This window comes from Cygnus atratus, chromosome 1 (genome assembly GCF_013377495.2).
Source record: "Cygnus atratus isolate AKBS03 ecotype Queensland, Australia chromosome 1, CAtr_DNAZoo_HiC_assembly, whole genome shotgun sequence".
Lineage (NCBI taxonomy): Eukaryota > Metazoa > Chordata > Aves > Anseriformes > Anatidae > Cygnus > Cygnus atratus.
In genome coordinates, this window is record NC_066362.1 from 94,434,920 (window position 1) to 94,452,529 (window position 17,610).

General features: G+C 40.9%; 1 protein-coding gene across 2 annotated transcripts in view; it reads right to left on the bottom strand.

Moving 5' to 3' along the window:
• Window positions 1–17,610, bottom strand: part of NME7 (NME/NM23 family member 7) — a 96,118-nt gene that overhangs the window by 25,816 nt on the left and 52,692 nt on the right. For both annotated transcript variants that reach the window (XM_035540378.2, XM_035540379.2), the window contains exons 9-10: window positions 17,155–17,223; window positions 14,865–14,966 (exon numbers count right to left, since the gene is read on the bottom strand). In XM_035540378.2, coding sequence (XP_035396271.1) covers window positions 14,865–14,966; window positions 17,155–17,223 — 171 coding nt within the window. The remainder of the gene's footprint in view (window positions 1–14,864; window positions 14,967–17,154; window positions 17,224–17,610) is intronic.

Genomic DNA, 17,610 nt, shown 5'->3' on the forward strand with positions numbered 1-17,610 from the left:
GCAAAACCCACAAGTCTGCTGCAAAACCCAGCGATCCTTCTCACTCCGAGAGAATGCTTTCCCTTCAGCTCTGTGCCCTGAAGCCTCTCCTGTTCAACATCAAGCTTTTCCTTGGAGGCAGTAGTGCTGCCATCTCTTCCTACACAGTAGTAAACAGCTCTGTTCTGAGGGAAGGAATTGGTCAGTATTTGTGTTGTAACTGTTTCTAAAAGCCCCTCCTATGTTCAGGACCAGTTGCACTAGTCAGTGTTCCTATACCAAGAGATGGTTTCTGGCCTGAAAACCTTACCGTACGAACAGACACAAAGAAGAAAAGAAAATAGGAGCAAAATGGACCCCATGGAAAAAGCATGGGAACCCCATGGGAAAGCAAGAAAGGGAGACGTTGATTTCCCAGGAACACAAAGAAAAATGCATTTCACAAGCTCATAAACTCAATGTCTAGCTCTTAGCTCAGATCTTCTGAATCCCAGGCCAGTTACTCAACTATTCTCTCTCCCTGATTTAATGCTGCTTCAATTCCAGTGGAGTGCTCTGATGATAAGTCACAGCCTGCAAAACCCAGGCCACGCGAGGTCACTGAGGGGAACTGGAGAGCTGCCATGGGAACGCAGAATAGTTCAGTTGGAAAGGACCTACACAGACCAAGTCCAACTGCCTGACCACTTCAGGGCTAACCAAAAGTTAAAGCATGTTATTGAGGGCATTATCCAAATGCCTCTTGAACGCTGACAACCATGGGGCATCAACCACCTCACTATGAAGCCTGTTCCAGTGTTTGACCACCCTCGTGATAAAGACATTTTTCCTAACATCTAGTCTCACCAGTTGGCAGCTTTGTGCCATTCCCATGAATCCTGTCATTGGTGACCAGGGGCAGAGGCCGGCACCTCCTCTGCACTTCCCCTCCTCAGGGAGTTGCACAGAGCCGTGGGGTCACCTCTCAGCCTCCTTTTCTCCAGACTGAGCAACCCAGGTGTGCTCAGCCTCTGCTCACAGGATGTGCATCCAGCCCTTTCACCAACTTTGTTCCCCTCCTCTGCATGCATTCAAGCACCTTAACATCCTTTTTATATTGTGAGCCCAGAACTATACGCAAGATTCAAGGTGAGGCCACACCAACATTAAATACAGCAGTAGAATCACCTCTTTTGACCAGCTGGCTATGTTGTGGTTAAGGCACCTGAAAACGCATTTTCCCCTCCCTGTGGGCCAGGGCCCACAGCTGGCTCCTGTTGAGCCTGCTGCCAGCCAGCACCCCCAGGTCCCTCTCTGCACAGCCGCTCTTCTGCCACTTGTCCCCCCAGCCTGTACTTGTGTCCGGCATTACTCTGTCCCAGGGGCAGAACCCGCTATTTTCCTTGGTTGAACTTCACGCTACTGCTGCTGATCACCCAGTGCTCCAATCTATCCCTTCGCAAGGCCTCTCATCCCTCCGGAAAATCAACAGCTCCTCCAAGTTTATTATCATCATCGGACCTGCTAAGGATGCGCTCCGCTCCTGCATCCGGATTGTTGATAAAAACATTGAACTGAACCAGGCCTAGAATTGAGCCCTGGGGAACAAGACTAGTGACTGTTCACCAGCCAGATGTAGCCCCATTCACTGCGACCCTTTCAGCCCTACTGTTGAGCCAGTTCATCACCTAGCATAGCACGTACCTGTTCATCTCACAGTTGGACAGTTTGTCCAGAAGGATGCTGAGAGGGACAGTATCAAAAACCTTACTAAAATCCAGAATGATTACATCACATCCACTGCATTCCCTTCATCTGCTAAGCAGGTCACGTTGTCATAGAAGGAGATCAAGTTACTAAGGCAGGACTTTCGCTTCATGAACCCATGTTGACTATGCCTGATAACAGCGTTGTTCTTTAAATGCCTTTCAATAGCACCCAGGACAATCTTCTCTGTAACTTTTCCAGGGACTGAGGTTAAACTAACAGGTCTGTAGTTTCCTGGGTCTTCTCTCATGCCCTTCTTGTACACTGGCTAGTTTCCAGTCAGCAGGGACTTCCCCAGACTTCCTAGACCTTTGGGAAATTGTTGAGAGGGGTCCAGCTGTAACATCCAGTAACTCCTTCAGTACTCTGGAATAAATCCTGTCTGGCCCCATGTACTTACAAACCTTCGAATGTCACAACTGGTCCCTTACAATTTCAGAGGCCACAAACGGAAAGCCACTGCTCCCCAGTCAGGATCCTCCATCTCAGAGGACTGGGCAGCTCAAGATCTATCATTAATATTAAAAACCAAAGCAAAAAAGGATGTTCCCTCATCGCTACTTCTTAGGTGACCATCTTCATCAAGTATCAGTCCAGTGTTTTCTTTAGACTTCCTCTTGCTGTTGACATACTCAAAAAGACTTTTTTGTTGTCTGACACCACACTGGCCAGAGTCAACTCAAGTTAAGCTTTGGCTTTTTGTTTTCTCCCTACAAATGTGAACTGCAGCTCTGTACTCTCCCTGTGAAGCCTGACCTTGCTTCCAGAGGTCATATATTTTCTTTTTCTGCCCATGAGGAGTTCCATCTTTAGCCAGGCCAGTCTTCTGCCCTACTTGCTTGACTTGTGGCACAGTGGGATTGCCTGCTTCCAGGCTTTTAAAAGTGGTTCTTAAAAAGTGAGCAGCTCTTATAGCTGCCCTAAACCCTTAAAGCAGATTCCCAGGGGACACTGTTAAATAGCTCCCTGAGTAGTTCAAATCCAGGGTGGCAACTCTGCTGTCCTTTTCTCTCACTACACCAAAATTTTTTAACTCAACTTATTTATGATCACCGTGGCCAAGACAGACACCTACTGCCACATCTCCCACGAGTCTTTCTTTATTCTCAGACAACAGATCTAGGAGGGCACCTTTCCTAGTTGGCTAACTACTTATGACAAGAAATTATCTTCAAAGTACTTCAGGAATTTCCCGGACTTGTCACAGTAGTATGATATCCTAAGTTTTTCTGGGAAACTGAAATATCCCACAAGGATTAGGGTTACTGATCCAGAGATTTCTCACAATTGCCTATTGAGTAACTCCTCAGTGCTATCATCCTGGCTTGATGACCAGTAGTAGACATCTGCTTTGCGATCCATCCCCTTAATTCTCACCAAAGGTTCTCTACCATGTCATCCCTAATGGCAAGGGCTGTACAGCGTAATCTCTCCCTTACATACAGAGCAACATCTCCACTTTGCCTGCTCTGCCTATCCCTCCTGAACAGCCAGTAGCCCTCCAGCACTCCAGTGGGACTCATGGGACTCATTCCACCCAGTCTCACTAATACCAATGATATCAGAGCTTTGGGAAAGAACCCAAGTTTTCAGTTCGTCCCATTTGTTCTTCATACTGCGTGTATTAGTAAACAAGCATTTCAGATGTGCTCCTGAACCCTCAGCGCTCCCTGGAGTGGCATAGATCCTCCCGTTAGCCTTGCCACCCTCAAATGGTGCCATACCACCCCTTGGCTTAACTTCCGTGTTCCTAATGATATCTCCTTCCTCCATCAATCCTCATTTAAAATCCTCTCAATCAGTACTGCCAGGTTACGAGCCAAGAAACACGTCCCCCACGAAGACAAGTGGATCCCGTCAGGCCCCAGAAGACCTTGTGTTTCAAAGACTCAATTATAAAACCTCAAATTCTGGCAGAGGCACCAGTCTCAGAGACAGGCATTGATGTCCTGGGCTCATGTTTCTTTCCATGTCACTCACATTACTGGGAGGATCAAAGAAAACACTACCTGTGCTCCTTAATCCTTTAGCCATCTTCCCAGTTGCCCTGAAATCTCTTTTGATTGACCACAGAACTCTTGTTGCAACACTATTGGTACCCACATGAAAGAGAAGGAGTGGGCAACAACCTAAAGGCTGTACTAAGCTTGTCAGCTTATTGGTAGCATTCCTGATCCAGACCCTGCGGAGACAGCAAACTTCTCTAAAAACAGGGCGTGACCTGCGGATGGGAACCTCTATTCCCTTCAGCAGGGAGTCACCTACAGCTGTAATTCACTGTTGTTTCTTCATAGCAAAGGTCTTGATGCTGCACTTGCTACGAGGGGTTGCTTGATCCGACTTTCGTGGGAGAACTTGCACAAATTCTTCTTCTTCCATCTTTTCACATCCCTTGTCTACCACCATCCAGAGCCTCACAGCTATCCTGTAAACGTGAAGAACTGCTGCTCACCCATCTTCCACCCCAAACTTGTTCTATATCATTGACCAGCAGAAAGGGTGCAGAGAAAGGGAAAGCTCCTCAGCAAGAGTATTCAAGAGAAGTCTCATGTGCATGTAGGATGCATCATACTGTAAACGAAAGAAGCTGCTAAAAATTCTGATCAGGTGGCCCTGCAGTAGAACAGAAAGTGTCAGCCTAAACCAAGCACACCAGCAAGCAGCACCATAAATTATTTGGATCCTCAGCATTTGAATTACTCATTTTAAATCCAGTTTTCTTAAATATCTTTGTTTAGTTAATAGCATCTAGAAAAAGTAAGACCAGTGCTGAAGACTGAAAACTCTTACCACAGCTGTTTTCAAGGCCATCAGCAATTGCAGAGAGCAGGATTTAAAAAACAGTAATGAAAATGAAATAACTAAATAGGCATCATCACAATAAAGGCAAAAACAGATTATTTCTTTCTCTTACAGAACGGAAGTCTGAGGCCACAGCTTTGCTTTTGCCCACTTTCAAGCCTTCAATAATGTAGCTCAAGCAGAAAGGAAGTTCAGATATGCTCTGACCATAGCATGTACTTCTTGCATTACTATGATGGCATGTAAAGCACCTAGGGAATTTCAGTCCATGCACACACTGTTGCAATGTATAGTGGCACGGAAACCACCTATGCCACTTAGAAAGCCAACTGATCCCTTTTAGGGGAAACCCATTTGAGAAACTGATAGATCTCCTTCTAGCAATGATAAGTTACCCACAGATCAATCTCTTTTGTGTAATCAAAGACCAATTTATCACCAAGAGTACATAAAATATACTATGATCTGCAGCTTCTTTACTGTTTGGTTATGATTAGCACTACCACCCATTTATTAACCAAGCACAGGTTGAATAAGCAGTCCTCTGGGATAAGAGTTTCATAAGTCTGATCATCCTCTCCACCTGTTTATCCCAAGGGATCTTAAAAAAGAAAAAAAAAGAAAAGTCATGTACATCCAAGAATTGCCTACTGATAAGCTGCCAACTGAAACACGTGAAATCTTTTAGGACAGCGGCAGTCAACTTCAGGATACACAAGCTCACCCCATCATCATGGTTATATGGAAAAGTAAGTGCACTACTGCCCTTTCCCTGTGTTTTTATAACTTCCTCTATTGTACATTATCAACAAGCACCTCCGTGCGCTGACTCTTTCTAACAGCCTTGTACAGAGCTCTGGAAAAAAACCCTTGCAGCCTGGCAAAGTGCCAGCTTGGCATATTATTTTCTTACATTGTTTTTTACTGGAGATATAATTCATGTTACTTCACAAATTGAAGTATACATAACAGCACTACCAAACTGTGCTCCAACCTTTAGTTATGAAGAATCTGAGTGAAGGACAAACCTATCTACAGTCAACAAAAGCCTGAATCAGGCATGGAGGCAAATGCTTTTAATCTATTCAAATCAAAGAATTTGTAAAAACACAAGGTCACTGTGACCAGGATGTATATCTGTTCTTCACTAAGAAACTGGAGAAGGAAAAAAGAGTTTAGTACAGTATCATTTTATTTCCCAGACAGAGTGACGTCAGCATTTCCCATATCTTCTGAAAACACTGCTCCCTTTTTCCAAGAAAGGACTGAGGTCATATGGAATTTTAGTTTTTGCTTAAATGCCTCTTTTCAGGGATTAAATTTCATATATTCAAAAACATTACTGTTTGATGTAAAAGAGTGATTTGCTGCCTGCTGTAATCAAATAGAATACAAGGGAAACAAAGAAACCAACAGCTTAGACTGAAACTAACTCAGATCCAAGTGTGTTCTCAAGAAGTCTCTTAACTTGTGCTTTTATGGACTGAGTATTTCAATGAATCTGTTCTCAGAAACCTCAGCAGATAAGAGGGGAAGGGAAGGGAAGGGAAGGGAAGGGAAGGGAAGGGAAGGGAAGGGAAGGGAAGGGAAGGGAAGGGAAGGGAAGGGAAGGGAAGGGAAGGGAAGGGAAGGGAAGGGAAGGGAAGGGAAGGGAAGGGAAGGGAAGGGAAGGGAAGGGAAGGGAAGGGAAGGGAAGGGAAGGGAAGGGAAGGGAAGGGAAGGGAAGGGAAGGGAAGGGAAGGGAAGGGAAGGGAAGGGAAGGGAAGGGAAGGGAAGGGAAGGGAAGGGAAGGGAAGGGATCACCAAGGAAGGTGGACCTCCTGTGACTGCAGGAAGAGACTATAGCCTTGGAATTCTGATGACCACCTCTGTGTCTTATTGGCAAAGACTGTTTTTTTTTCACAAGGGGGAAGAATATATTTCTGTTTAGAAAAAAAAGTGTTAAAAGCCTACCACAAGCAAAGTAAGACACGCTTTAACCCAGTGTAGCTGGGAGAAACAAGCCCTGGAGAGAACCCTGTAGGTTACCTTTGATCAGCCTACCAGTGGTAAAAGTACATCATGTATTTGTCTATATCAGGCTGGTGTCACGTGGTAGTCACCTGGTAGTCAAAAGCGTACCTCTTTTTCTACAGTAGTGAGAAACAAAACCTTTCTCCTTAATCCAGCTAAGACATGCAAGAAGAGAAACAATAAAGATATGGTATTTTGAAAGGTATTAGCTAGCATTATTTAAATAAACAAAACAAAACAACAAAAAAACAGCAAATCATAAAAGAAGCTAGGCAAGACGAGCATTTAAAAAATTTAAATAAAATGTGATCCATCTATATTATATACTAAATCTGTAACACCACTCTCTAGAACATTGCATATACTGAAAGCTCGATGCGAACCTAAACAGAAAGATAAAGCACAAACAGGGTACGGAAACATTAATTTTGTAAAATAAGATTTGCAGATGGAGAGTTACAATCAAAACTCCTCATGATCAAAAAAATCCACCTCCTAAAGGCTGAGTAGACAAATTTATATAACTCACAGCACTTATAAAAATCCTGTGTTCACCAAAGAAGCCTAAAAAATCACATTTTTAATAACACCCACCTACTACTTTGAGATGCACTCAGTCTGAGTGTAAAGGGAGCCTTTAAGATCCCCGAGACATCCTTAAAGATTTCTTTCACACCTACCTATAGAGAAAGTTAAATCTTTGTGATTTCAGATTAGCCTGAATGTCTTCACATTTATCTGTGAAGCACCTGCAGAGCTGAAAGGAACAAAGCTCTTAACCAAAAAATTAAATTTTCTTAGTAAATATTCTAAATTTGGCTTAATTCTTTATAAAAATGCCTAGCCTTAAGATGCTTCGTAGGGAAAAGTTTATAAACCTAGCTTCAGGATACTTTGGCATGTTACGCATACCGGGGCTAGGTAGGAGGTCTCTATGGCAGCAAGTCAATGAGGATCAGCAACCAGTGCTGCTAATGCCTTGTGGTACAACCCTGTTTTCCTTCAGTCTCTGGGCTCATGTTCAGCTTCCCTCCTCTTGCTAAAATAAGGCAAGCTATTTATTCCAGCCTGGGACCAGGCATGAGGAGCCCTGTTCAAAGCCGGAGACAACCTGACATAAGGAAAGGATGGGAATGCAGATGGGAACCCTGAGGCTTCTTAAGTTGATGCTGCTTTCCAGGAGGACACAGGGAACCGTTGACAAAACGTTGGTAACTTACTGAAGATGTCCAGAAACTGCAGTCAAGAAGGGGTCTTTGTCATCAGGGGACATTAAAATCTCATACTGATAGATAGCAAAGGAAACTATGTAAAAAGAACCTACATAGGCTAGATGGGCTTTGTTGGCAACTGAGAGGAAAAAAAATAAAGCAGCAACCACAAACAAGATGCAAATGTATTCTAGTTGCAGTCTTCCAGAAGTCCTCAGAATCTTCTCTCCAGATAATGAAACCAGCAGACTCCCTCAGCGTCATGGCTCTGTGATGGTAGTGGGCTTGATATCAGACCATGCAATACTTCTTATTATCTATTTTACCAAATGATTGCAATTTGTGACCACTGAATCTAAGTGCAGTGACCTCCCATCTAGAATTTATTTAGGCAGAAAATGTCACACTGTTGACACTGTCAAGTCTGGTAGCTCTGGAGCCTCAGACAAGGAGTGGCAGACAGAAGTTTTGTTCAAACCGTAACCTTGCCAACATGCCTCAGTCACACTGGATGTAAGTCAGAGCTCAGTCTGGAGGGCTCTGTCAGTATTCAGTATCCTGATGGTGATTGCCAATCACCACTAATAACAGCAGTTTTCAACATGCATGCATCAAGAATCAACGTGAGCCTACAAACTCCATTTCCACATGACACCAAACAGCTATCAGCTGACAGCAACCTCTGGGCAGTAACAAGCCACATTTAAAGCAGTATCTGCAAGCAAAAGGCTCCTCCACCACTCGTCTTCTGATTTTCATTCTGATCTCCCCACAAAGGCATATTTCAGTGAGCCTGAAGTCCCTCTACCTATCAGAGGACTTCCTGTCACCTGCAAAAAGTGACTTTGAGAAGTCAGTACATAAGAAGCAGAGCCCAGTCACCTCAAAACTATAACCAGATTGTGCATCCCTGCCACTACAAAGCACACGCACACATGATAAAACCATACATTCAGGGGGGAGGGCGCCAGGGTGCTGGCAGACCTTTGCAATACCTACCCAGAAGCAAGAGGAATACATCCGGAAAACTTACTCTGAACACTGCCTTCATGCCTGAAAAATATTTTTTTGGGGATTCTTAATTCTAAGCTGCTCACAGGGCTACATCCAGCTTTGAAGGGAAGAACAAACATGACATTTACATATCAGCCTGGTTTCTGGTACAGCCAGTGTAGACTCTATCCGTTTTAAACCAGGGAAAGCAAATCACTGCCACAGGCCTGGGGTTTGGCATCCACAGAGATATGGGCCTGACTGACAAGTTGCAACACTTTTGGAGGTAAATTTCACACCATACACCAATACATCTGCCGTAGTCTAAAGCAGTGGTGGCAGCTCATGGTTATAGTCACATTACAGCTCATTAATGGATCATTAGTGCGCAGCAGTCTTAACACTTCCTTTCTTCTAGATAGTGTCTTAACAAGCCCCCAACACACAGAGGGGTGACACCGAATAAAGGACAAATCGTGAGCTCACTGAGACTTTGGGCTTTATGAACCAGCAGTGTCAGCTCAGCAAAAGCACCAGAGGGAAAAATCTCCCTCTACAGACTCTCTCTCAGTCAAAAATTATCATGTCCACCAACTAACAGGCCTCAGCCCTGTCTATGTCACATTTTCATTAGACCTGCAAAAGCTGACGTGGAGAATAAAAACTGAAAGGACAGAGTCAGATGACTGACCCTGAATAACATCTCAGCAATTCAATCATGTCTTTCCCATTGCAGGCTTGGACAGCAGGGTATCGTAACTGGTATTGATCTGTTTGCTACTCTAGCTGATAATGGTCTGGCATTGAATGAAAATTTTTATTATTATTACATGACTCAGGCTATCTGAGCAGGTAATTGATGATATGAAAGTCTTCATCAGAGATTAGGTTAATAAATCTTACTTCTCTTGAAACACATTATGTACTTCACTGTCAACACTCTGATCAAGATTCACCAGGCTACCGGGAAAATCAGAACCCACACTGAAACAGCTATAAAGGTATTACCAGAAAAGGCATACTTGACATCTCAAAAATAGTCTTTGTATTTCATTACATTTTCCTCTGAACTAGTTTTTATGTGATGTAATATAAAAATGTTGTGGTCCTAACAAACGGCTGAACATAAACATTTTTCGGCCTACGTAAGTAGATCTTTTTCAGTGCTAGACATTCACAGGAGGGCTATGCAAAATGAAAATCTTACAGCAACATTGCTGTTTGGCTCATACTGTTATCCTATTTAACTGATGTGATAACTGAGGCAGAAACATATTGAACCTTTTGTCCAAGGTCACACAGTGAGGTCAGGAATGGAGCTAAAGCAGACTTCAGCTCTTTCGGTTCACTGCTTTGTTTTAAACCATCTAATCTCCCTTTCAGCTTTTGTCACTGATGCAAAAGTACAGAAGACTATTAATGCACTATTACACTTAAAATTGCAAATCCCCAACATAAAAAGAATGCAGGTTAGGTTCCAATGCAAGTATATGAAAATCCTTTTTCAGCCCACTGCATGCAGAAATATTGCACCACATCCTATCACTTTAATAATATTTCACAGCAGAAGGTACTTGAGTTACTTTTAGTGTACTGCCAGTCCTAACTAAAAGCTCTTAGGATTACTAAAAATTATGCAATCAGCCAGGAGCATGTAGCTTATGCATACTCCTTGAATCACATGTTATAACCCCCCTTTTCATTGTGTATGAGGAAAGTTAAAAAAAAAAGGAAAAAGAAAAAGGTAAGAACAAAAAATAAAAGCACTATTTCCACTTCTACTGTATTTTACAAATGCTTTATGAATTTTAAGTAATCTTCTCAACAATTCCATGATAATATGCTATCAGCAGCTATTTCAACATAAAATAAAGAAGATGTGACATAGAAGTTGTAGCTTCAGATCTAGGTATTAACAAAAGGCCTCTGTGTGCTCCAGAGGCCAAAAATACACAAACACCAATCAGTTGAAACATTGATTAGTGCCATCAAACTCAAGCAGGGACAGAATTCCCTGGCCACTGTCCCCCTGTGACGAGGTTGAGGTTTTCTGCACTAGCTTGTGCTTCCTGATCCCTGTGAAACAACAGACACCCATGCCCTTTTACTCTTCCTAGCAGACCTCCACATTTTCTTCTCTATTCTCAATTCACTGTAAAATAGTTTTGTTTTCCTTTTCCTACTGTATTTAAACAAAAGAGCATTCTTGATAAAGCACACTGTGCTGCATTTACCAGTACTCCTCCAAGCACTATCATTTCTCAAGAAGCTTCTTTTCTGTTTAACTTCGGTTGCAGTTAGCAACTCTTTTATTTCTCAGTGATAGCATGCAGTGAAAGTTCAAAAGGCTTGTGTGCTCTATTAATCTGATTTAATTAACTTTTCAACTCCTCTTCCTAGCTTTCTAGAGTATTTACCTCTTTGCCATAGGTGTATTTTTTTCTTTTAACTTGAGAACAACACCAGCAGAAACAGAGTGAGATAAAAGCAACCAACATAACAAAAAAAAACATAGTTTAATAATCTGCATAACAAGATTTGATAGTATATTTTGAAAAAGGGCTTGATTAATTCAGACACCACGGAAAATCTGTGGAACTCAAAGCCATTTCAGAAATCCCATTTCCACTTGAAATTCAACTATCTAAATAAAAGTGCTCACCTGCTCATAGGACATTGAAACATCATACCTCCTAGCTTTGGGGGCTTTCCCTCCTTGAAAAGCTAGAGTCTGGCATGGAATTCAGAGACCTTTTTTTTTTTAAACAGTACATATTAACATCATAAAGAAACAGTATTTTCAAGATAGGGATCAGAACAGCCTACTGGCCTTTATAGGGTTGCTGCAACAACATACAAGTCATGAATACTTGTTTATTACAGTAGATGTGGAGAGAGCCTTCCATTTCCAAGCCCTACGCATCAGGTACAGAGGCCTTCCAGGACAGAGAAAACCAGGTGCAAAGAGAATTCAAGCTCAAGCTACACAAGCAGTCTGGGATCCGACTGTGAGGAACAGCTAAGCTAGAGGCCTGCAACCAGAAGAGAAGACAGCAAGCACCACAGCTGATGTGAGAGTACAGAAAAGCCTCAGATGAGACCAGCAAAACCGGAAAAAATCTGGCTGCACTCCAGAAGGTTAAGCCAAGTATAAAGACACTGACAGTTCACCAAACGTGCAATGATCCAGCCAGCCACTCATCAGAAACACGCCAGTGTATGCGAATGCAAGAAGCAGCAAGATCTGCAGAAAAGCATTACTCCTAGCCCATCCGCCACACAGCAGGGACACACACACCATGAGAGTGGAACCTGGGGCACTGATCCCTTCCATCAAGTCAGGGACAGTAATTTTGAGAGTGAGCACGTCTAGCACAGCTCCTTACAGACAAATATCTTTATCCCACTTTCCAGATTTCATAGACTGTTCATACACTACTACAAAAAAGCTCAAAACAGGTTTTTTTGGTTAGCAGTCCTCCCCACTATCCCATGAGACGTTTTAATAAAGTATAAGCTGTTTTATAATGCAGGATATTTTTGGCAGAGAGCTTGACTGACCTGTGGTACTAACAAAATATTACCCAGTTAAAGAAAATAGCACAAAGCCCCCTTTCATTTTTAGCATTTTACGCTTGGTATAGATTGCTAAAATAAAATATAATGCTCAAAATGGAACATCTCTGATTCTTTTTTCAGCCTTAAATACTAGGGGCTTGGACATAGCCAGACCTATTTCTATTGACATCTTGCTTTGATTTGGGAAAATTTGTATCACCTTTCTTTGGATGCCTTTTATTGAGGTGTTTCCCAACTATTTCCCTGCAAAACCAAGGACAGACTGAGAGGGCTGACTACTCCAACCCAGTTACAATACCTGACTTGCCACAAAGTGCTTATTACATTTGCAATGTATCTGAGATATAATTAACAGCACATGTGACTGAGAAGAGCATTATATAAGTCAAATTCCAACACCTTTACTCACTTCAAATAGGACCTTGCTTTGAGAGTAATCACAGTGATTTCAATGGCACTACTTGCCAAATAGGGCACTATCCAACAGGAGCCAAAGTGACCCGATCAGATACATTCTGTACTACAGGTACAAACTGGTCTTCCCCTGCATTTATAAACAGCCTGTACACGCATCAGGATCCAGCATATATAAATCAAAAAAGTTACAGACAGATCCAGATCTCTCAAAGCTAACACGCTATTTGCATGATACGTATATTTACCTAACCACTAGAACATCAAGTTTGTGGTATCTTAACAGTCTGTATATAACCTTGCCACATAATGTAACTGCTGTTATGGTTCCTGCTACCTCTGTTTGAGACAGGTATTTTGACTACGGAATTCAGTCAGGAGCTTCTCTGACAATACAAGTTGAGAATGACAAAAGTCCACGGAGCTATCTCAGCCACCTCTTCCTCAAGGACAAGGTACATACACTATCCGAAGAGATACAAAAATTTCAGGCAAAGACCACTCTTGAAAACAGGTGCAGTCACTATATATGCACTTTAAGTGCCTGAGGAATCAATTAGCTTGGAATTCTTATAGAAAACAGTAGAGAGAAATGTATAACAGCTGCCTGTCTTCCAAACATACATTAGCGCAACTGCTATGATGTCAGTGTCCAAAACTTATAGACACCTGCTTCCACTGGAAGCAGGAGGGTACTCATTCTTACTTCACAGGTCACACATTTAAACGTTAAAAGAGAAAGGCAAACAGCATAGGTAGGTCACTAGCAAAAAATCTGGGAAACAGGAATTTAGTTCCCTCCTTTGCTGTTTTCCTATGCTACCCACAGAAGCCATCAGTCTATACACCCCTCAGTTCCTCAACTCGTTAACAATTCCTTCTGCCACACACGTTGTATGGCTATGATGGAACTTTTCATGGAATATAGCAAGTGAAAATAATTTCCCCTTGTATAGGTGCACTTGTCTTTAGTAACTTAAAGCAGCTGTCATGTTTGTGTATATATTCCAATTTTAACATATCAGGCATTAAACCAGAAGAAACATGAAAAAGATATAATAGGTGCAAATAAAGCAACTGCATCTTTGAAAGTTTTAAAGACCAGAAACCTTAAAACATGGAATTTGAAAAAAATCTGAAATGGCCATACCAGGCACATTACTACTGATACATCATTCTGCAGTTAAAACTAAGTGAGATAAAATATGTTACATGCTCTATTTGCAAGATGCTAACCCAACAGAGGAACATTCAAAACACTTAATGCAACCAAACAGAAGAGGAAAAACAGGCTTGGACAATGCCTTTAACTCATTCTTTCTGTAATGAAAACTGCAGGTCTGAAGAGAAATACATCCCAAACAACTTGCTCTGCCTTTCTAATCTAAACCTGTGTGTTGTTTTTTTTTCTTTTCCGTGGAAACTGGTAAACCCACCCTGTCTGCAACTAAAACATCAAATCATATCATCCGATGTGACTTCATTGTCTCCATCTTTATATTTCGCTTCATGGTTTCTGTGTGGCCTTCATTATTTAACAAAAAATGGCAAACCCTTTGAGACAGCATTTACGTTCATCTCCAGATTGCTTACAGTATCATGCATATCCAATTACTTACCTCACCAAATGAAAAATTAAACGCTAGAAGCATTAGCATAGCAAGCAGCTACAATAAGTTTTACATCATTTTTTGTTTGGTTCCTTCCAAAACCACTGAAACTGATTACCCTTTTACACTTCTGTCCTAGGACAATGCCACAGACCGCAGTGGCTAACATTTGGTTTACACTGGCATGCAAAAGCAATAACTATTTGTTCTAGGGCTCTGAAGCCTTGTGTTAGAATATTTATGAATCTTTAACCAAGATTTTTGCCTAAATGGTTTTCTTTTCACATAAATATCATCATGGTATTTTATCATCTGGTTTAGGTAAGATAGAGGATTTGTTAGAGGATTTGCAAACTAATCCAGAATCTAGCATTTCACTTCCATAAGGTAATGCTCACGTGCTTCGAGGAAATGCAGCAAGTACATGGCAGCCATACGATGCTGTGATATTTTAATTCACATAGGCAGTGCATCATTTTTTTTTTTAGTATTGCTTATCATTCAAGCAAGTACTTACAGGATCAGAAGGACCACAGAAGTCTCTGAACGTTTTTGGAGGTTCAGGCTGTATAATCTCCATTGCTATGCAAGGGCCTGAACACAACTCTGTAACCATTTCCTGGAAAAGAAAAAAGAAGGAAACAAATCTGAGCAAAATTGTTCCAAAGAATTGGTATTTTTGTAATGAATATCACACTGAATGCACATGCTTAATCTCACTACTCTGAAATCAATGGGAAAGAATTTTAGCTAAGTGCCTCTATCATCAGCTTGATCCTAGGAAATGTAGGTAGAAATATTCCTGTGATATTTTCTGTGATGTGAATAGAGAGCAGGCTAGTTTCACGTTTTACAAAAAAAGAATAAATATTTGACTTAAAAACATGGCCTCATCACCAATGGACACTTTTATAAAAACAACAGGCAAAGAGCAATATATTTGTTCCTGTTAAGAAGCAGTAAGTTGCCATAAAGTCATTACTCTGTATGATTTCTCTGAATTCTGTTATCTAAATATCTGTTACCTATGTAATCCTATGTAGGACCTATTGATTAGAGGAGAAACTAAGAGAGCTGATTTTTTTTTTTTCATTTTAGCAACTGTTCAGCATTCTCTTTTCCCAGAGAACCGCTTTACGTACAACATGTCAAGCCTTTATCTCACCTACAAGGAGTAACCAGAAGAAATAGGAGTACATTTTCTGAAAAGGGTTTCAGGATGATATGTATCCTCTGTTTCTGCACTGAGTTATTTGAAAGTTATAAATAAAATTCAGATCAAAACAGACGGTTCTGAGTCACAGACACAAGAGGTCATGTTCTTTCTTCAATACCCTATTGCACATCTTCCTATTTGGCCTGCACTGACAGTATCTATTGCTGTTCCCATATGCGCGTTCTCTGGATCCCTTTACCATCATGATTAGCTTTCCCACGTTTTCCTGTTTCACAGATATCCTGAGTGCACGAAGATATCCCATTAATTTCAACTGAGTGCGTCAAGCACATATGGCATGCAGGACAGAGCCCCAGATTCTTACTTTTCTTCAAATCTCATCTGAAACATAGCGTCTTTATTGACTTACCCTGTTTAAATGTCACTTTCCCTTCTGAGTAAGTCTCCAATCAAATTATATAAATTTGCAATTTATTTGGGGGTTGGAGTTTGTGCAAAATTGCAGAAAATGGTCAAGAATTTCCAGTTTGGTTCAAAGCACAGACTTTTGCAGCACCAGAGGATTCTTTGGGTCTTGAAATACTGGTCCAATACCACCACGTTTGAGTTCTGCTACTTACCTCCAAGTCTCCCTGTCCAAACTTCCTTGGGTTCTTGGTTCAAAGGGTGTTAGCAGAGGAAACTTTATAAGCATTTCCTAATCTGATAATTAACTTAGAGTTCATAAACTATCCAAAGAGGAATCTACAAACTCTGCTGAAGTAAGTTGGACTCAACAGTCATAAAGGGAAAAAAAAAAGTCACATTGTCACAGTAATATTAGTAATTGTTTGGAGCGATATTTGTAACTGCAGAGAAAACTTTTAATAATTTAACTATTTATAAATTAAAGATAACTTGCATAGTACATAGCATGAGAGTGAAACTAAACTTGTTATGATCTGCAAAATTAATGACAATTCTCTGACAGAAGGTGATACAGAAAAACAATGTTGACTTCCTGCATTCCTGTTGTTCTATCTGCCATCGAAAGTTTTATGTTGCAGTACAACAAATCATAATAATATACAGGGTCTTTTTTATATATATATATATATATACAGGGTCTCATAAATATATACAGGGTCTTATGTATATATCTATACTTAGATGTCCACTAGGATTACACTATATCTTTAGCTTCTTAAATTTTCTGAGGACCACAGAAGTCAGATCAATAAATTTAAGAATGGCTCAAAATGTCATTAGGAAGCATCCCCACTGTAAACAAAATAATAAATACTTATTCTGGTCCAAGCCACTATTGCAATATCAAACTGGCCAAAGATATATATGTGACACATTCTCATAGCTCTACCACAATAAAATAATTTATCTGATTTTTTTTTTTTATTCTGTTGTATTTTTCGAATTCCTTGGCTCAACAATTTTCACACAGGAGTCTCCTTTCCTACAACACATGTAGCATACTTTCTGAGATGCATTAGGTTATTTCAGAACAAGCTAGAATTGGACAAAAACAAGTTTCTAAAGAAAATCCTATCACAGTCACGAAAATGGACAGATGTGACCACTTCCTTGTTTAATCATACTTTATTTTTAAATAGATTCTTCTCAAACTTATGCTTACCATATATTCAGCAACAACACCTTTGTAAATCTCATAAAATTCCTCCACATTTGCACGCTCCATGTTGAACTAAGAAAAAAAAAATGTTAGCCATTTGCTTTAAATGAAAAAAAATAGACAGACACCCCTTCTTAACAAGCCAGAATTTAGAATACTCTTTTAAGTTTCACTAGATAAAAGGAATGGCTTTACAGCTGCAATATGATGTTTATTAGCATCAACATTTAGCCAATGTTGCTACATACAAAAGAGCATACAGTATCATTTTCTACCCTAAACATAAGTTGAAATTGTATTTAATTTGCAGTGCTGACTAATGCCACTAAGATGTACAAGAGGATCTGTTTGTTGCATAGTAAAGGGAAGGGGCTGTCCTTCATTTGCAGTGGGGATTTGAGTCATGAGGGGATTTCAGTTCTAAGGACTACCACAAAATACAAAGAGCAGAACTTAAAG